The following is a 22,523-nucleotide window of genomic DNA, read 5'->3' as shown; positions in this document are numbered from 1 at the left end:
GGTAAACGGAGGATATTTTTGAACCAATTCAAATACTTGAAAGGTATTTTTGACTCTTTTCCGTTAATAAAATTAAAAAACACACACCTGGAATAAAAACTTTAAGAATTGTGACAAGTTAGCATAGAGCAAGTAAAATAAAACAGAATGGGTACAACCACTCTATTATTGGGTACTCATTTAAAAGACACTCCAAATCACATGATGACACAAACTACTAGTTCTTCGGTTAAAAGTCATTAGAAAACTAAACAAGTTCACCATAGTAATTCTCTCTTTTCATTTTCGTAATAAATGGTTCTTGGGGGTACACAAATTTGTAAAAACCATTTTTGCGTTATTACAAATATCAGGACAAATGATTTTTACAATAAACCAAAATTGAACGTTAATGCCAGACATTCACAGTTAAACCACAGCTATACTGGGACAACCTCCGGTATAACAGGAGGTGATCCATCATCATCTTGTGCAGTTTTTCCCTCGGTGCTATCTCCGGTTTCTTTGTTCTCTTCTTCGAATCCTTGCTTGAACCTGTCATAGTTCGTGGGCTCACTACTCGCAAATGGGCGTTCACCCAATACCCGGACAAGATCTTCTTGGTGGAGGACTTCCTTTTCAAGTAGCAACTCCGCAATCTGAGCCACATGCTCTTTGTGTTCCTCTACAAGTTGTACAGTACGGTCATATGCCTTGGCTACCCATTCTCTAACTTCATTGTCGATAATTGCTGCTGTCTTGCTACCGTAAGGTTTTGCCTCGAAGGAATCTTCTCTTTGTGGAAATGAGAGGAGACCAACCTTGTCACTGAAACCATATACTGCTACCTGGGCATAAGTCATCTTGGTGACTTTCTCTAAATCATTTTGAGCTCCAGTTGAGATTCTCCCAATCAAAACCTACTCAAAAATTAATATTTCATATGAAGATTGTAAGAATTTGATTCACTAGTCAGAAGAACGTAAAAACTCCAAGCTGCTTATAAACATTTAAAGATCAATCCCTTTACGGATCACTTAGGACATACATACTCAGACGTATTGCTCTGTAAAATTTGGTAAGACGACTAGAAAACCAACTATTCATATTATGAAAGTTCCATCATGCAACTTAGATGCCTAGAAATAGTCATGCAGAATCATAACACCCTAGTAATGCAAGTCAATGCATTCAACATTCTAGAAGCCAACAATGTTTCTAGCAAGTGTGGAAGCAAAGCAGGTTACTACAAAGTGGTGATTATCTAGACTTCTCAAAAAGAGAAACTCCTATGAGTCATTCAAATTTTTGAAACCAGCTAATTAAGTTCCAATGATCTTTAACTCTGAAACTCAAAACCTTCCACCCCTCACAAAGCACATGATTTAGATTGCAGAATAGCAGCAAATTTGAAGGGGGCATATCTGTGCAGTGCATAAAAGAAATTACACAGGAAAGACGAAGCATTAACCAGCCAAAGTTTCAATCCGTCTAGCATTTTCTTGTTTACAGCATGCCCTGCCCAGTCCCATTTAATCTTTTTTTGGTAAACTTTCTTTTCCATGTTACAGTGCTCTATTTGATAGTTTATAAGATTTTTCAATTTTAACAATGTTTAGAAAACAAAATCGATGTTACCAGAGTTCAGGAAAGTTTCAACATAAAATTATTTTTATATAAATATTCTAATAATATGACTATGAAAAGCAGAGCTTACAAGTAATAATTAATGATCCTTATAAATAATGAGCCGAGGGTCTATAGGAAACAACTTCTCTACCTCACCGATGAGGTAGAGGTAAGGTCTCCACGTGCACTCTACCCATCCAAACCTCACTTTGTGGGACTAAACTGGTTATGCTGTTGTTGTTGATTACTAATTCATATCTCCACCAGGAATTAACTAATAGAATAAAGAGAGCACAAAAAAACAAGTGTAGTTTCACGAATTCAAGTATTAAGTTATCATCTCTCATTTTAAAACAAGATAAAGTAACACTCTTCATGTAAAAACACCTATTTCATGAAAAGGTAAAAGAAAATATATGTAATACAACAAAAAATAACTGAAGCAAGCAATAACCATGGTAAAAATAAAAAGTTACTGCTTCTGTCCATGTTATGTGACGGTGTTTGACTATTAGCGGCGGACCCAAGATTTCTGTTCAGGAAGTTTGAAAAAAAAGTAAGATTGATAATAGTGTTGACAAATTAGCGGGTCGGATTATATATGAACGGGTCGGACCATATATGAACAAGATAAAATTCAATAATTTTTTTCTAAATTAAATATTTTTATTAAAAAGTTTATTACATATATAATAATATTTATCAATTTATTAATTGAATTACTACTATATATTAATTTAATATTTTAAAGGAACCCACAAATTTTAAAATTTGAATAAATTTATAATATAAAGCTATTTGAAAAAGTTTACAAAGAGAGTAATTTAAAAAGAATAATGAGAAAGAAGGTGATGTCAATATGGGGTAACATTAGTGACAACACAACTTCATTGGCCTGAAGCAAAAATGACAGGATAAATATATGCATCCACCGAGATTTGATCTCGGAGCTAATGAGGAAATCTGAATCCGCTTAACCGTTGCGCTGCGCACTAGTGTTATGCTAAGGGAGTTCAATATAATTTTCCGAGTGAGGGGACCCCCTTGGCTCCATGTGGGTCCGCCACTGTTTTTAATTGGTCCTCCATGAGGGGCCCAAGATTTTAATTATTAAAGAGATAATACCCAATTACCCCCCTAACTATACCCAAAAGAGCTATGCCACACCTCAACTTAAAGGGGGTCCTATTACCCTCCTGAACTAATTAAAAGTGGAATTTTCACCCTCTTAGTGTCTATGTGGCACAACACACTGAAGTGTCCATGTAGTCACACGTGTGTGCCACATAGGCACTAAGGGGGTGAAAATTCCACTTTTAGTTAGTTCGGGGGGGTAATAGGCCCTCTTTAAGTTGAGGTGTGACATAGCCTTTTTGGGTATAGTTAGGGGGGTAATTGGGTATTTTCTCCCCCCCCCCACACACCACTCTCTTTCCCTCCTGCCCCATTGCTGTCCCTACAAGAAGTGGCTTGAAGATATCAAAACATATGAAAGCACAGAGTTGATAATTTACCTGCTCAGCAGCTCGGCCACCAAGAGTCATGCATGTCATATCAAATAGTTGTTCTTTCGTCATTAGAAGGTTCTCACTGGGAACATACTGAGCAAATCCAAGGGCTGCTGTACCACGAGGAACAATTGTCACTTTGAGCAATGGCTCTGCATGTTCCAAGAACCAACCAGTAACAGCATGCCCAGCTTCGTGATAGGCAACTGTCCGCCTTTCCAGCTTGCTTATGACCTGCCGAAACCACAAAGGTTGCTTTCAATTATATTATATCATCCAAGAAAATTATTCGTCCCATTTGCAAGTCCTTACTAGAATCTAAAGATTGTAGGCCAACAATTTTCAAAAGCATCTCTCAAGAAATGCCGAACCAAATCATACATCACCAAGGTCAACATTCATCAAAGTCCCCTTTCTATTTTGGGTAAAAGAAAAGAAACTGAATCAAAAAGAAAGAAAAAGGATTTCATAAATCATCTAAAGTCATCAACAAGTAGGTAGAAGGGTGTCGAAGAAAAGAATATCATGCGCGAAACCCAGTCTGCTTATGCCACTGGTGTTGACTCGCTAAAGGCTTTTCAACATCAGACTCAAGTTCTCTGACTATGTAGGTGGTTAAACGAAGCCCGAGTTTTTATTTGTCAAACCGCAACCCATTGCTAGTAGCCAAAGTAAGGGGAGCATTTTGGGAGGGGTGGAGGGTTACACAAACAGAAGGGTAACAATAACCAGTGACTATACCATCCCATACCACACCATACAAGAAGAAGAAGAAGAAATGGAAGAAATGGTTGTTTCAGGCTTTTCTTCCGTTTAGATTGTCTGCTTTTCTTCCATTTAGATTATTTGCTGTGGCATTATAATTACTCTTTCACGTGCCCAGTAGGTGGCACTTAGAGGAGGTCGAGAATATCATATGCCAGCATCAGGGGTAGTTAGGACTTAAATTAGCTCCAGTAAGTACTGAATAAATCGGTCACAAGTTTAGGGGGATCCCTAGGTATTTTGCCAAATTTTGAAGTATCCTATCTTGCGCCATAGTGGTTTATCCCAAGCCTCTACAAGACTCTTCACCACCTCACCATGCTCTTCTCATTACAGCAAGAACTCAACAGTAACTGAATTACTGTACAAATCCTAATATACAACAACATTCCCAGTATATTCCCACGAAGTGGGGTCTGGGGAGGGTAGAGTGCACGCAGTCCGTACCACTACCTCAAAGGTGAGGTAGAGAGGCTGTTATGTACAAATCCTAATATGAACAAGCAAAAATATTCTATTTACATGAGTTATAAAACAGCACTGAAATTTACTTATTCAATTGAGGCATTTTATCCAAGTTCAGGCGGAAGAACATCATATAAACATCCCAATTGCCCCCAAAGAAATGAAGCAATCCTCTCCTACAAATACACTCAGCATGACCAAACTAATATAACTTTGTTGATAGCTACTAAGCAGCAGATTTGATGTTCCAGTACCAATGGATATTGGACCAATGCACTTTCATGGATAAGTCAAATGAATCCAATCATTATCATACTAAACAAATGGCTTCGACAGCCAAGATGCAGAACAAGAAGAATGGAACATCATAGAAAATGCTGTTGGTGTAGCGATGCAAAAACTGGACGCTTCCTACGTTATGGAAACATGAGATACAAAAGTAGATAGTGGAGGGAAAAGTGAGAAGATCCAATACCTTATTCTTCTTCTCTAAACCACCAATCACCCTGTCTATCGCCGACTCAAAATGTTGCATGGTAATAATTGTACTCTCATTCCTAGCAGCTATTAGAGCAGCTTCATTACAAACGTTTGCTATGTCTGCTCCAGCAAATCCTGGTGTTAGAGCAGCAAGTCTCTGGGAATAAAATGCTGCCTCCTTGTCAAGTTTCAACTTGTTCAGATAGATTCTGAAAATTTGTTCACGGCCTTTGATGTCTGGTTTATCAATGGTAATCTGGCGATCAAATCGACCAGGCCTTAACAAGGCTTTGTCTAATATATCAGGTCTATTTGTGCCAGCAAGCACAACTACACCAGATGTGGTTGCAAATCCATCCATTTCTACAAGCAGTTGATTTAAAGTACTTTCACGCTCATCATTTCCTCCAGCAAAGCCTCCCCGCCCTCTTGCTCGACCAATAGCATCAATTTCATCAATGAAAACTATACTAGGTGCAGATTGTCTTGCCTCCTGAAATAAACTCCTAACTCTAGCTGGTCCAACACCAACAAACATCTCCATAAATTCTGACCCAGAAATCGAGAGAAAAGGTACACCAGATTCTCCAGCTGTAGCTTTAGCTAGAAGTGTCTTTCCAGTCCCAGGAGGACCAACTAGCAGAGCACCCTTAGGAATTTTGGCTCCCAACTGCTCATATTTCTTGGGGTTCTGAAGAAAGTGGACGAACTCCATGATTTCTTGCTTAGCCTCATCACATCCAGCCACATCCTTGAAGAAAACCTGTATCAAGAAAGTGTCAATAACTTTCTAAGAACTAATCATGAAATATCATGACATCTATCATTTTAAAATTTTCCATTTCAAAACACTGGTACTTTTGAAAATGCACGAATAATAGAAAGCGATTCTCACCTTATTCTTAGCATTTTTATCCGTCTTGGTGAAATTTGCTTTGCCAATATTAAATATTCCACGACCACCTTTCCCCCCAGGGCCTCCGACTCCTATGCCACCCTGCACTCTTCGTCCCATAAAATAAAGGGCAGCTAGAATCAATACTGTTGGACCAAACCTCATCAGTTCTTGGAACCATTTCAATTCATCAACATATAACACAGGAACATAATTGTGAGGGTCTATTCCCAAGGCTTCTTGTGCTTCCTCAAGCTTCTCCTCAAATGACTCAACACTCCCAATGTTAAAATAGAATTTGTAGTAGCTCGTGTTTCTTTTACCATCCATACCACTTGTAGGACCATGAACTGTGTCATCACCTGTTTGACTAATACCAGGTACAGAACTACTCACATAAACTTTGGCGACAGATTTGTTAGTTACAACAATTCGATCAACAAGACCAGGTTCAAGTAGCTTGTTTTTGAATTCTTGGAAGCTAATCTGAAATTTTACATCAAGCGTTAATAATCATGATAAAGCAAAAACAGATACAGAAAACCAACTAACAAAGATAAGATAGAATTGCCGCCCCTAGAAAATAAAAACCTGCTTGGTTACGAGTCATCACTGAGAGCATTTAATATTACACAGAAGTCACACTGCTTCATTAATTTCAAAGCCACACTAAAAGAAGTTCTTCATCAATATAATCCACTTCTAGTTTTTCTTATTGTTATTGTTATAAATGTCAAGATAGTCATTTTGAGTGATGGCAATATATAACCTATATGCAAGGACTATCAGGTGGGATGAAATAGAGTCAGTACTTAGGTCTCCTTTCTCATTCTTGTAGGTTGCTTTAACAACTATACAATCTTCTATCCATGGAATCATCACTAAATTTGTTGATGAGTTATTTCAGAGTAAGAAAAAAGTTATAATGAAATGCAGCTGAGGTTAATTTGCTCGTGTACTTATTCAAATTCAATTAAAATCTAGCAATGTTTTCTTGTTCTAGATGGATTTGTTTCGCTTCTTAGGATTATGCTCTACTAAAGCAAATAGCTGCTCCATCTGGATTTGCATGTACTGGACAAACAGGTAGTAATGTCCATGAACCAGTGTATGGTATAAGAACATAAATCTGTCATTGATCAGTCAACTATGTAAAAGACAAGCTCAAGTAATCCAATACCGATACACTACAAGTTAATTATTTACACGCGCAGGCTGACTAGGAGAGGGTGGAGAAGTAACAGTTGCAGACCAGAAGAACAGTTTTATATGCGAACGCTGTAACTTCATAGCAGTGTTTTAAAAATAAATATCTAGTTATGCTAATTCAAATTTCTTATTGGGTTCATGGTGCATCTGCAATAAAGCAGCATGTGCATTGATCACTAACAGGCTGAACAAACCTTTTTCTCATTCTTGGTTTTAGTGAAACCTTACGTGGAGTTTTTTTTTTTTTCTGTGTTTGTTCCTCAGAGAACATTCATCTGGAGAAGCTTTTGAAAAACAACTTTTAGACGACTTGAGTTTGAAATGCTTCTGGGGCAAATAGTTGTTCAGAAACAATGAAAAATACCTGAATCTGTTTTGGTTTTAGGAAACTTGCTGCCTTTTATGTCAATTCTTTTAACAAACCAAACAATGTTGTTATATTTTAAAATGTTCTTCGAAAAAAAAGTTCCCAATCAAATGCCATCCAAAGCCCAAAAGAATGCAAGTGATACCATCCACAAACACTAACGCCGAATAGTTAATCTCATCACACTGGTCCCCCTCAAAAATAAGTAGTATTAACTACTGGACAGCTAAATCAATAAATCATTTTTTAATGGGAATTTTAGGGGTAGCTCTATCTGGGAATTTAAGCAGACAACATTCCAAAAACTATTAGCGATTTAAGCCGATAGCATTCCAAAAACTACAACAACAACAACAATACCAGTATATTCCCACCAAGTGGGGTCTAGGGAGGGTAAGTGTACGCAGTCATACCACTACCTCAAATGTGAGATACAGAGGCTGTTTCCGATAGACCCCCGGCTCAAAATAAAACAATCTAAGATAAGATAAAGAATAGTAATAGAACAAGATACAATTAAAATTAAAATATTAAATAATACCAAAAGCAAGATACTCCAAGTACACATCAAAACATGCAACATCCTAACGCAGACTAACCTTCTACCCTAATTCACCTCCTCCACAACTTCCTATCCAGGGTCATGTCCTCAGTAAGCTGAAGTTGCTCCATGTCATATCTAATCACCTCCCTCCAATATTTCTTGGCAACTTAGCTTGAAACTATCTCTCTTACTAATAGAATGAGTGTCAAGCTTAACAATCACATTGGACTCATGAGACACCTTGCTGAACTTACACTCCAAATATTTCGACTTGGACCTACTCAACCTAAACCCTTTAGACTAAAGAGTTTGCTTCCAAACCTCCAACTTAGCATTAACTCCACTATGAGTCTCATCAATCAAGACTACATCCGCAAAAAGCAAACAATAAGGCACCTCATCCAGAATGTTCCAGGTCAAAACATTCACCAAGGCAAAAAGAAACGGACTAAGCATCGATCCTTGATGTAACCGCATCAAGACGGGAAAGTGCTCTGAGTCCCTTCCCCCAATCCTAACCCGAGTCTTGGCTCCGTCGTACATATACTTGATCGCCCTAACATATACTATAGGTACACCTCTAGCCTCCAAACACCTCCAAAGAACCTCCCCAGGAACTCCATCATAGGCCTTCTCTAAGTCTATAAACACCATGTGCAAATCCTACTTCCTTTCCCTATACTGCTCCACTGGTCTCCTGACGAGACGACTAGCTTCTATAGTCGAGCGCCATGGCATAAATCCAAATTGATTTTCAAAAGTAGTAACAATCCTTCGCAACCTCAACTCTACCACCCTCTCCTAAACCTTCATAGTGTGACTCAACAACTTGATACCCCTGTAATTATTGCAGTCCTGAATGTCGCCCTTATTCTTATACAATAGAATCATCGTGCTTCACCTCCAAACTTCAGGCATCCTCGTTGTCTTGAAAATTATGTTAAACAACCGAGTCAACCACTCCATACTTGCCCCTACTGTGCACTTCCAGAAGTCTACCGGCATCTCATCTAGCCCCGTTGCTCTACCTCTACGCATCCTACGGATAGCCCCCTTAACCTCCACCTTAATGCGCCTACAATAACCATAATCGCGAAACCTATCATGCTCCTTTCTTTCGTTCAGGAGTTTATGAAAGTAAGGCTACCATCTCTTTCTAATGTGACCCTCCTCCACCAAAACTTTACCGTCCACATCCTTAATACACTTCACCTGATCCAGGTCCCTAGTCCTCCTCTCCCTAACCTTGGCGAGCTTGTACAACTTTTTATCCCCACCTTTACTATCTAAGGTTGTGTATAAACTCTCGAAAGCAGCATCCTTAGCCATCGTGGCCGCTAACTTCGCCTCTCGCTTAGCAATCTTGTACTCCTCCTATTCTTCCGTTTATCTTTTTTATCCTTACTCTCCGCCAACTTTGCATATGCTCTCTTCTTGGCCTTCACTTTCCCCTCACCTCTTCGTTCCACCACCTTGGTGCTTCCTCGAACAACCACTCAGGACCCCAACACCTCTCTATCTGTCTCCCTGATGCAGTTGGCAATCTCATCCCACATACTATCTATATCCCTTCCACTCTCCCAAGCCTTCCTCACCATCAACTTATCTCCTATATCAAGTGCACTGGCCAAAGTCCCCTATCTAATCCTTGGAAGATCCTCCATACCTCTCCTCCTCTGCTCCTTTATGATCTCCAAGTCAATCACCAAAAGCCTCTGTTGGGTCGAAAGACTCTCACCGAGTAAGAGTCAAAACTATCATGCATTTAGGAAGAAAACAAAGTCAAAAAAAGTTATTTTGGTTTAGGGAAACATACAGAAAATTGCATTTCAAACACCAACCCCAATACCCATTCCTCTAACCACAACTCACAGCTTCTGTCTGTGAAAGTTCCAAAACCAATTCTCCAAAATTAATCCCTACCTTGAACACTCGCTATCATACAATCCTCTTTTACTACTAGAATTATTTGGTCCTAACGATTACAATCAAGTCCATATTGAACTCATACTCCATAAGGCACTAAACTTGTCCCCCCCCCCCCCCCAAAAAAAAGAGAAAAAGGCTGAAACAATTAAAACTCGAAATGTGGAAATGTTTGTTAAGACTAACCTCCTTCTGCTCACGAGGACCAAGAAGTGTTGATGACAGAATAAACCCAATAACTAACAAGGGTGTGAGAATATTTTGATATTGCTTCATTAAGTTCTCCTGAGGGTTTCCTTGCTCACCTGTACTTTCCTCTGCCAAGAAAGAAACCAAAGAATGGTCAAAAAAATAAAATAGTTTTCATCATCGCCAGACAAAAGGGAACGGAACATGAAACAAGAAAAGAACGGGGAGGTCATGCTAGCAATTGTTACTTATCACTTGTTTCATACTCTATAATGCAGAATGCAATGACATTACATTTTTTAAACTTGTAGCTTGTGTATACTCATTACTTACTAGAAACTCAGTACCATAAACTTCCTTACACAAAGATTGCCTTGTTAACTGAATATCTCCTTGTCCACTAGAAGTGTTCAATTAGAGAGCTTCAGTTTACAACAAGAACAACATACCCAGTGAAATCCCACAAGTGAGGTTTGGAGATGGTGAAGGGTACACAGACTTATCACCACCTCGATGAGGTAGAGAGGCTGTTTCCGAAAGACCCTCGGCTCAAGTGTAGCAAATGATGAACAAAATAGAGTAACTGGAAAGGGCACAATGCAAAGTCTACTAGAAAGAAACAATAATCAACCACAAAATAGTACGATAATTGAAATACTACAAACCATGGTATATGATAGATATCTCGAGCATCGATCAGCTCCACCTCAACAGCTATGGATAAACCCTAGACTATCACACTATGGCTAGTACACGACAAACACCAACACGACTAAACCCTCGAGGCAAGATAACGCTCCTACTTGACTAACCTTCTACTCTAATACGCATCCTCCATATCCTCCTATTTACAACCATGTCCTCGGTAACCTGAAGATGCGTCATGTACTTTCTAATCACCTCTCCAATACTTCTTCTGTCTATCTCACCCCTCCTCGTAACTACTATAGTCAACCTCCCGCACCACCTTACTGGGGCGCCTGCACATCTCCTCTTCACGTGTCCAAACCATCTTAATCTTGCGTCCCTCATCTTGACAACCACAAAGGCCACTCCCACCTTATCCCAAAAAACCTTTGATCCTATCGCACGTAGTATGCCCACACATCTACCTCAACATCCTCATCTCAGCAACACGCGTCTTCTAAACAGGGGAGTTTTTGACTGGTCAACACTCCGCCACATACGACAATGTCGATCTATCCACCACTTTATAAAACTTACCTTCAAGTTTTGGTGGTCTTTTTGCACACAAGACTCTAAAGGCAAGCCTCCACTTTATCCACGCAGCACCAATACGATGTGTGATATCATCGCCGATGACCTTACTACCCTGGATAATAGAGTCAAGATACTTGAAACTATCGCTCTCAGTGATAGCTTGTGTGTCCAGCCACACTTCCGCACCTACCTCATGCAACCTCTCACTGAATCTACACTCCAAATACTTTGTTTTGATATCGTTCAACCTAAACCCTTTAGCTTCCAAAATTTCCCTCCACAGCTCCAAACTATCATTAACTTCGCTACGGCTCTCATCAATCAACACCATGTCATTCGCAAATAACGTACACCAACGCACTTCATCTTAGATACACCGTGTCAATGCATCTATCACCAAGGCAAAGAAGAACGGGTTACCAGTTGATACGAGACAAGACTTGGAAACACCAAAATCAGTCCAAACAGTCCATAAATTTGAAGAAAACCATGAGCCCTTTTGGAAACCAAGTCTCGGATTCCCAAGAACACAACAACAAGAAGAGAACAAGGCGTTTATTACACCAAAAAATCAGACAATCCAAACTATTGTACAACACAAGATGATGAACAAGATAACAATAACAACAATGTGGTAACAATAACAACACCTCACGGGTTGGAGTACAAGAACAAACAACAAACGATTACAACATAAACAAAAGGGATAGATAGTTAGACAAGTAAAGGTATAATCTTAAGAACCCAAGAATTTGGTGGACTCTTGGACCCTAAACACTACACAGGACAAACACCTAACTCCTACGTTGACACAAGAGGAACTTTACCAGCTCTAAACACCAACATATCAAGCCAACATTGCAACACAAGTGATATCCACACTTGTTGCACTCATTTCGATTTGGTGGCTATTCCAAGACCTACAACTAAAGGTGCTACACCCCTCACACTAGAGAGAGTTTGTTACAATGTTTCAAGTCTTACATTATTAACAACTAAAGAGTAAAAGCCCTAATACTAAACTATATATAGTCTTATTACAATTGAAGGACAAAAAGACCAAAACGCCCTTAATGAAGGGTGGGCGCCTATGGAGTGTAAATTGGGCATGTGAAATCCCTAAAACACCCTTAATGAAGGTGCACTTCAGTGCTCCAAGGCTGTGGTTCTTCAAGCATCCCCCAAGCCACCTTCCACACGCGGCTTTGCCTTATGGAATGCTAGAAATGGCCTCTCCATGCCTGCTCTCTTCCCCTCAATGTGACCACAACCGAATCCTTCGCGTGTTGGCTTCGAATAAGGGTGGCAACGGACCGGAGTTAATCCGGTTCCGGTCCGTTTCCGGTCATGGTCCGGTCCGGTAAAGCAATGGTACCGGTTTGTACCGGTATACCGGTACCAAACGACTCGGAATACGGTACCGATGCGGAGGGGCATTTTTTTCCGGTAGTTCCGGTGCCGGTTGGCCGGATCCGGTATTTTTTTTTTAAAATTTTTTTTTGGTTTTGGCCGTTGTTGACCGTTGTAAAATAGCTGTTGGAGGGGGCAACGACTATTTTGTGCCTCCCCCTCCCAATTAGTCCACTACACCATTAATTTTCTACTATAAATATCCTTTTAAATCAATTTTTTTCTCACAAATTTCTCAATTTCTCATCCTCTCTAAATCTTAAATCTTAATATTCTCATACTCAATATTTATAATTTTTGTATTAATTGGAGTTGTGGATTTTTTTAAAGATACTACAAGCTTCAATTATCTATTTCAATTACGACATTTGGTATACATCTGCTTTTATGCAGACGTTCGGTATATTCGTTCCAACTTTAATCTCTATATTTTTTATTTTTAATATCTATATTTGTTTACTTACAGTGTAACATTTATTTTTTGATTTATAATATTTATATTGCTTGTTTTAACATTTTAATTATATTTAAATTTAATTATGGATGCAAATAAAAGTAGTGGTAAGAGACCAATCTTTGGTAAGGTTTTTCGTAGAAATAAAAAAAATAATGCTACTACTAGTTCATTATTGCCTAGATTTAATGAAAATTCTTTATCACAACCTAATGGTTTTGATGTTGGTGCCGGTATGGAATTAGACCATGAGACACTAAGTAGGCGTTATAATAATTTTGAGGAAGACTTACCGGAAGAAGATGATATAGAAGTATAGAGTTAGGTGAAACCCCTACCCCTACTAGTCCGGTTACGGAAATACCAAAAGACGATGATTTACTTCCCCCTTTACCGAAATTTAGTAGGGCCAAAGGTACTGAACGTCCTAAACGATCTTTAGTTTGGCAATTTATGAGTCAAGATAAGGAAAAAAATACTGCTACTTACAATAAATGTAAGAGAGTTATGAAACATTTGACTGGGGAAAAAAATGGTGGGACAGGGTTGCTTACTACGCATTTGAGGAAATGTAATACAGAATTTATTCGTCTAGAAAATGAGGCTAAGGCAAAAAAAGGTGGTACACCATTGACGGAAAGGCAAAAAAAGGTGGTACACCATTGACGGAAGAATATGTGGGAGGTAATATGGTTCAAACGCGTTTAGATAGATTTAACCCAGCTAGCTCAAGTTCTATATTGACATATAATGAAGATGTAGATAGAGAAGAACTAGCGAAAATGGTTGCTGTTAAGGGATTGTCATTCAGTTTTCCCTCGTATCCCGGTTTTATTCATTATATTCAACGAGTATATAATCCTTCTTTCAAAGGGTGATATTTTTAAATTTCAAGGTGAACATTGCCATTTTCTTCGTTGCTTACTTAGTAAATTTGATGGTAGAGTATCTATTACTTTTGATATGGGTCATAGTATTATCGGTAATGATTATTTTACTGTCACGGTTCATTGGATTGATCACCAACATGCAAAAAATAATTATTGCTTATAAATATAGTGACGAAACTAAAACCGGTAAATATATATCTTTTACAATAGTGGAATGCTTAAAATATTTTAGACTTATTGATAAAACTATGACATGTATATTAGATAATGCTTCTAATAATTTGAAAGCCATTGATTTTTTAAAAACTAGACTATGTCCCATGGATAATGATTATTTTCATGTTAGATGTACTGCACATATTTTAAATTTGATAGTACATGATGGTGTTGAGTTATTTGGAAATGGTTGTTATAAGGTTCGCATTGCATGTAGTTTTATTTTTAAAAATAAAAAGAAGGCTATAATAGATGATTTTAAATATCAATGTAAAAAATGTGACCTTCCATATAGAAAAGTTCCAAGAGAAATTCCTACTAGATGGAATTCTTTGTATCAAATGCTTGAAGTTGCTAGTGTGTATCGTGAACCTATACAATTAGTTTATAATTTGCTTAATACGACTAATGATTTAAGGCTAGGTTCTGATGATTGGATTGAAGTAGAAGAACTTTGTAAATTTTTAAAAACTTTTTATCAAGCTACAAACACAGTATCTGCACAATATACTCCAACTATTTCTTCCGTTTTAGTAAATATTACTGCTCTTTCTAAAGTACTTGCTAATTATAAAAAAATTTGTCCTTACAAAGAGGCAATTGACGCTATGGTTGACAAATTTAAAAAAAAAAATTCCGATTCCACAAATTTATTTGACAGCTACTTTATTCAACCCATTTTACAAAGAACATGGTGTAATTATGATGGTTCAAAAAATTTACACCAATTTAGAAATTGAACCTCATGAAAGGCCATCGGTTGAAACATGTTGTGCTAACATAGTACCTAAAGCCAGGAGTTTATATAACATGTATCAAGTTATGGAACATAATATTGCGCCAGTCGAACCTCCTACTTTTACACATAGATATGATGATTTAGATGATGAGATGGGTGAAGAACTTGGTCTTCAATGTTGTAGCAGTAATGATTTTGAGTAATGATTTTGATTCATATATTTCTCAGGATCGGGAATGTATTAGAGATGCAAATGGACAACAACAACTTTTAGGATGGTGGAAGACCCGTACCAGACAATTTCCAAAACTATCAAGGGTGGTTCGAGATTTGCTAACAAATCAAATTTCTTCAGTCGCATCGGAGCAAGCTTTTAGTGCAGGAAGATTTATGATTAGAGATCATCGATATTCGTTGGCGAAGGATAGTTTGGAAATTTCGGTATTATTTAGAGATTGGATTAATGCCGAAAGAAGAAATTTGGGGCTCCCAAAATTACCGCCCCAGATTGAAGACGAAATAGATGAAATATTTGAGGAGAATAGTGATGATGGAATGGAAGCAATGGAAGAACAAGGAAAAAGACCAATTCCGAAAAATATAGAAATAGATAACTTACGTATAGAATATTATGGACATTATAGATATTAAGATTCTAGAGTACAAATCTAATACAAACATAACCCTTCCTAGAAAGTGGCTGCGTAGATTAGATTCTCTTTTAATATTTATAATAAATGTACAACGTAATGTATTAAATTTGAATAAATATAAATTTTTCTAAGGTTATGTAATAAAAAGTTAATGTTATGAGTTAAACTTATAACTATTTTAAAAATTATATATCAAGTTGATGTTAACTTTTTTTAGCATAACTTTGTAATTATATTAATAAATAATTTAAATTATTAAAATAATTATATACTTTTAATTTTTTTAAAGTTAAAAAGTAAATGTTATAACTATACATACATTCTTTTATTATAAAAGTCATAACATTAATAAAAAATTAAACAAACAATGAGATGCAAACAGTAAAATGCCGGAACTCCGGTTTCCGTACCAGTCCGACGTGGTACTGCACCGGTGACAACCGGACCGGGGTGGAAGGACCATATTTTCCGGTGGTACCGGTTCCGCTATAATACACGGGACATTCTTTCCGGTACCGGATCCAGTTCAGGTAAAACCGTTCCGGTTGTTCCGTTCCGGTCCGTTGCCGGGCTTAGCTTCGAATGATATCTTCCAAAGCTAGGATAGCCATTTGGCTCGTATCACCAGTTGATCCCTAATGTAACCCCTTTTCCACAGGGAAGTGCTCCGAGTCTCCTCCTACCATTCTAACCTGCATTTTAGCTTCCATCGTACATGTCCTTTATCGCCTTAATATAAGTCGCGGGTAGACCTCTAGCCTACATGCATCTCCAAAGAACATCCCTCAAAACTTTGTCATAGACCTTCTCAAGGACAATGAACACCGTATGTAAGTCCCTCTTCCTTTCCCCGCATTTCTCCATCAATCTCCTCACAAGATGGATAACTTCCGTAGTAGACCGCCCTGGCATGAATCCAAATTGGTTCTCGCAAATGGACACACCCTTCCTCACCCTCGTCTCCACGACTGTCTCACAAACGTTCATAGTGTGGCTTAATAACTTGATACCCGTGTAATTATTACAATTTTGGATGTCGTCATTGTTCTTGTACAACAGGACCATTGTACTCCACCTCCATTCCTCAGGCATCTTAGCTGTCTTAAAACATACCTCTGGACAATAAAAAAAGGTACAAATATGCCCCTTGCAGTAATGACGGAAACCTTATCAAGGTATATTTAGACCTTTTTAATTGCTTAGGTATATTTGAGTCATTTCAATTGTTTAAGAGCATGCTTCGAAGTATTTCATTTGTTGCAAAACATCTTAAGCATGCCCCTGAACAATTGAAATGGTCCAAATATGCCCCTAAGCAATTAAGAAGGTCCTAATATAACCTGATGTGGCTTCTGCCATTAGTGCTAGGAGCATATTTGGACCTTTTAAAAACCGCCGACAACCTTTTAAAAAGACATTTGATATATCAGCTCATTGACTAAAATTTCATGATTGCAATAGATCTTTTGACACAAATGAAGGGAAGAATTAATTTCTTCCCAGTTTGATCTAGCCTACTTGATGACCAAAGCTACCTAGTACCTGTTGCTAGTGGGGGTGACAGATATCCCGTGGAATTAGTCGAGGTGCACACAAGTTGGCCGGGACACCACGGTTATAAAAAAGAGGAAGAATGAGTGGTCCAAAATTAAGTTCTGAAAAAGATTTATCCAAGGATATTGAGAAAAACTATTCATAGAAAAGGAGGAAAAAAAAGAAAAACAAGAAAAAATAAGGGATAAACTCACATGATATCATATGTTAGACTATGAGTAGGAGTAGGAATAGCATATATAATCCTACTTGGAAAGGGATTGTAATGTAGAGTCCTATTAGGAAAAGGATTGGAATGTAGCGTCTATAAATAGGTTAATAATGTAGTTATAACAATTCAATAATATTCTTCTCATACTTCTCACATGGTATTAGAGACTCTACGATCTTGGTAGAGAATAAAAGAGCTTCCGATGCCGGCAGGCGGCTATAACTCATATATGCCGCCCGTCCAGCCAATGATCATGTTTGCAAAAGTTAGGCCACCACACTTCTATTCCCTACTTTCTCATATCTAATTTGCTTACTATCGTGCATCTTTTCGAACTACTTTCTCATATCTGAGTTGCATAGCACCGTGTGTCTTTTCGGTGACACCTTAGATCTGATTTGCGTAGTTCCATGTGTCTTTATGGTGACTCCTCAGATCTGATTTGCGTAGGGTCGTGCCATCATTCCGACCCTACCTACATAAGTTCTCCTTTTCAGTAGGATCGTGCTGTCATTCCGACCCTACCTATATAATTTCTCTTAATTTCTATTTTTCAGTAGGGTCGTGTCATCATTCAGACTCTACCCATATAATTTATATTCCTCAGTACCATATAATTTTTTCTCAAATGGTGACCACTTTTCAGCCATCAAATCTAATAATCCGGCGCATGAGTATGTTTCGGCCAGTTCTTCGGTGACTATCTTGTTCAAGATCTACTCATCTCTTGATTTCAAGATGACCCTTATATTTTATAATACCAATTTCCGGCAATTTTCCAGTGACACATCGACTTTCCGGTGATGTTTACTACTTTTTGGATCACTTTTTCAGTTTGTTCTGTTTCAGTTGAGGTCTCCCAGACGTCCAAAGCAGTCCTTATCAGTTTTCTTGCAGATATCTTCACCAAGTCCCTCATCGATCCTCGTATTAGTTACATCCATAACAAGCTTGGTACATGTCTTCTATGCACCAGCTTGAGGGGGAGTGTTAGAATATGAGTAGGAGTAGGAATAGCATATATAATCCTACTTGGAAAGGGATTGTAATGTAGTGTCCTCTTAGGAAAAGGATTGGAATGTAGTGTCTATAAATAGGTTAATAATGTAGTTATAACAATTCAATAATATTCTTCTCATACTTCTCACATCATACATAATCAGATTACTAATGATGTATATTAGATCATTTGTTTTCCGAAAGTAAATTCCGAAGCTGCCCCCGATTAACTTTCAGATGATATTTAATTGCAAACTTTTAAAAGATAGCTTACATAGAGCCAAGTAGGCTATAAAATATCTTCTTGCGACATGTCTATCTATATTGTTAGAGTTTACTTACTGCTAACTGTTCCCTCCCAGGTTTAGTTATTTATGCCATGTCAAGGAATCATATATACAGAAGTGTCATTAAATCTCTCTTCTCAAAAAAAATAACGAATATAGTCTTATCACTCCATAAATAGAGGATTATCCGCGAAATCCTCTAAGATTACATAAATCAGTGTTTTTAAAAGCGATAAGCACAGAAGAGAGTATTATAACTACCAAGAGCGAAAAGATCCATGTTGTTTCAAGCTCGAGAAGTTCAGCACATGCTACTTTGAAATGAAGCATACAATTAGCAGAAAACTATAAGTACCAACTACATATGAATTTAGTTTTGAAGAGAGTACTACTAACATTCAAATTGATATTGAAAAACTAATTTCAGCATCCAATATACAATAATGCCGATAACAATCCAATTCCTCAAAGTTGAAATTCAAAAAACTACGGGATCTATTATTTGAAGCTCAATTCTCTAAAGTGCATGACTGCACCCATGACGCGATAACTCTTTGCTTCACGTTGCTTTAAGCTACAAGCAATGACACTTACTAACACTGACATAAATATATTAGACATTTTGTGCCATCAACTTTAGCACATGTAGACAGGTCTAAAGTGAGAGTTTCTATTGAAGACATCCCATTCCCACTACAATCTTAAACTCATAAGAAACTTTACCATAATCTGCCATACACAAAGCTTGCCTTCACACTAAAAAGGCTTTAATCCATGAACGACATAGACAGTGTACAATTTGTTACAATAATGGACCACACAAGGCATCTTGCAGAATACGAATATCTACTTTTATACATTGAACTCAAGAAAATAAGCCCCATCCCCTTGTCAATCCCAGCTCTATTTGGAATAGTATAAATAATCTGATCTCTATAATCCAATTCTATGTCTATCAGAAACAACATCTCTACCCCCACAAAGGTAGGATTAAGGTCTCCGTACATCTTACCCTTCCCCGACCCTACTTGCGGGATTACACTTGATATGTTGTTGTTGTATAATCCAACTCTATCCCAGTTGTACATTTTCATCACAATTCAGGCATAAGCATCCTCCGCTTTCTAACATTTCAAATAGTATAAATGATCTAGATCGCTAACAAACTATCTCTAACCAATTTGTTAGTAGTTTTTTCAGAAAGTTCTAATACCAATGCCTCTAGTAATCCAAAAGTTCTACTTAATCATATGGAACATACTTTCGGAAAAGTAAACTCAGCTCCAATTGAGTACAACAACATACTAAGTGTAGTCCCAAAAAGTGTGGACTAGGGAGAGTAGAGTGTACGCAGAGCTTACCCCTACCTCAGAGGTAGAGAGGCTGTCTCCGATAGACCCTCCGCAAATTGAAATATTTCAGTTCCAATTACAATATTCCCTATATTTTCACATTCTACATTCTAGCAAACTCCAATAACTTTATCATAAATAATTTTACTTCATCCTATGTTACATAAGATCAAATGTAACCGATCAAGGCACTACATACCTTTGCCCGACTCCGCCTTTTGATTGTTCCCTTTCGGAACTTCTTTCTTATTCTTCGGATAATAATTCTCATAGCCTACAAAAATCAAAACACAACAACCACAATCCATCACCAAAACTCGAAATAACAAACAAACAAAATGTGTAAGTACTCATTCTCACTTCTTTTCTTTGATCCATTGCTGCAAAAGAACTTCCGGAATTCCGAAAAATACGCCCTTTGCAAATATGCCTTATTAACACCCTCCTTTCCAGCTCCAGCTCCAATGGATGTTAAATAACTTCTCACAAAACCTAACCCGCCATTGACGCGTGTAATGCACGCGTTACTTCTTGCTACTTCATCCAAAATTACAAACCTCACACCATTATTGCCAGAAATTAGTGCCTGCTCAATCAAAAAAAACGCATCAATACTAATAATATTAACACGAATTAAAAGAATAACTTACAGACTGAAATTAGATGCTTACTTTATTGATCGTTGAGCGAGAACGATTGATACGTGAAAGAATCATCTTATTGATGATCTGAACATGAATTTATTATGTAAAAGTATCAAATTGCTAAAGTTGATATAGAATTGAACCTAAATTTATGTAATTTAGTTAAAGTAATAATATTTAATGTAATTTAAAATTGCTGAGTTGGAAAAAAGAAAAGTTTTATGAGGAAAATCAAAGTAGTAAAATAGCAGGAAAGAGGGGGAGTGAAAGAAGAAGTTGGAGAGAACCGGGAATCGGAGACGACTCGGACTCGGTTACTTGGTCAATTATGGACCGGTCATTTTATGGGCTTTGATTTCCAGATAGCCCATTTTGGACGTGTAAAAAATATCCTAAATAAACTTACGGGGAAAAGACAGAAACGACATTTCAAATTAAACTATTTCCTTAAAAATGGTTATGAAATTTAAATTTCACTTTCTAGCCATTTCAATTTGTTGACTTGTTCTATACCGTTTCTATACACCATCTATACGGTTTCTATACATATCTTATACATATAAATATTCTATACGAAAATTATAATGTTTTGATACACAATTTATACAATAATTGTACTTACTTTTACACATTTTATACAATAATTATATAATTTTTTATACACTTTCTATATATATTTTATACATATACATATTTGATAGAACTCTATAATTTCTATACATATATCTTATAAAGATACATATTCTATATAACACTTATACCGTTTTTATATAATTATATTTAATTATTATTTTTAAACAATAAAAAAAACAGAAGATTTTTTCAGTTAAAAAATTTATATAAATTTATTTTTAATATTTTTAAAAGGACCGAATGACCCAAGTTGAAAACTGTATCAGTATTGTGTATGGACTGTATCATTATTATATATGAAATGTAGCTGAACTACATGAGCCAAAATTACCCAAATTAGGAAACGACTATAAAGTAGAAATAGTATACCCGACTGACCACTTTTTGAAAAAATGTCAAATTTAGGCTATTTATTTTAAAAAGTGTTACACAGTTTTTTTTCCCCTAAACTTAGATTGTTTATTACAAGTTATAGCAAAACTTTTCAATAATTACTAGACCAATGAAATAATTACAAGTTATAACAACTTTTTAGAAGAATCTTTTTTAATTAGATATCCGAAAATCATTTTTAAATATTTATTATTTATATTATTTTCTTATTTATAGAATTTAACATTTATCACTCTTCATTAAGTCTTTTGATAATTATTGCAAGTTATATTATTGGTATTAGTAATTTTTTTATTTTAATAATTAAGTTTTAAAGTTTGTTCATATTTTTAAGGAGTCAAATATGGTAAATATATTTTTTAACATTGATACTTGATTTTTAACTTTTTATTAACTTTAATAATTAACTTACTTCTACACTTTATCAAGTTTGACAGTCTTTCATTACCATTAAAAGTCTTCACTCTTTACCTTTTTCATCTTATTTTTCTCTTCTTTTGAGTTTCATGCGTATGAAACTTTGTTTCCCAACATTCACTCATAAGCTTGGATTGATAGTTCTTCACTTTAGTTTGATTTTTTTTCTTGAGACATGTCAGAAAAATACAAATTTGATTCTACCCCTAATAGAAAAAGTCCTAGATTAATACAACAAAATAGTCCAATTATTTTATCTAGACCCTCGTTTGATTTGAGGTACTTTACCCCATCTCTACTATCAAAGAACAAGAACAAGGTAATTGAAGGTAAGTCTATTTCGCATAATCAAAGTGAATTTTTGCCAGTCAAAATCGATTTTTCAAAAAATTCACCATTCTTGAAGCAGCCGCAATTCAACATGCAAAGCTATTTAGTGTCAAAAAAGTTATTGTTCCAGAATATAAGATGGTTGATAAGAGAAAAAAGGTTGT

At 36.7% G+C, this 22,523-nt stretch overlaps 1 protein-coding gene across 1 annotated transcript; it reads right to left on the bottom strand.

The window, feature by feature from the left end:
- Nucleotides 1–256: 256 nt before the first annotated feature.
- Nucleotides 257–20,899, bottom strand: LOC107843319 (ATP-dependent zinc metalloprotease FTSH 10, mitochondrial). The gene is made up of 8 exons (XM_016687556.2): nucleotides 20,614–20,899; nucleotides 20,303–20,528; nucleotides 20,142–20,216; nucleotides 9,954–10,084; nucleotides 5,722–6,207; nucleotides 4,822–5,589; nucleotides 3,123–3,350; nucleotides 257–899 (listed from the first exon to the last, which is right to left on the bottom strand). The coding sequence occupies exons 1-8, from the start codon at nucleotides 20,656–20,658 to the stop codon at nucleotides 420–422; spliced, it is 2,439 nt and encodes an 812-aa protein (XP_016543042.2). The 5' UTR covers nucleotides 20,659–20,899; the 3' UTR covers nucleotides 257–419.
- Between the last annotated feature and the right edge of the window lie 1,624 nt (nucleotides 20,900–22,523).

The sequence above is a fragment of the Capsicum annuum genome, chromosome 10 (assembly GCF_002878395.1).
Source record: "Capsicum annuum cultivar UCD-10X-F1 chromosome 10, UCD10Xv1.1, whole genome shotgun sequence".
NCBI classification, from domain to species: domain Eukaryota; kingdom Viridiplantae; phylum Streptophyta; class Magnoliopsida; order Solanales; family Solanaceae; genus Capsicum; species Capsicum annuum.
This window is presented reverse-complemented; position numbering and strand designations above follow the sequence as displayed.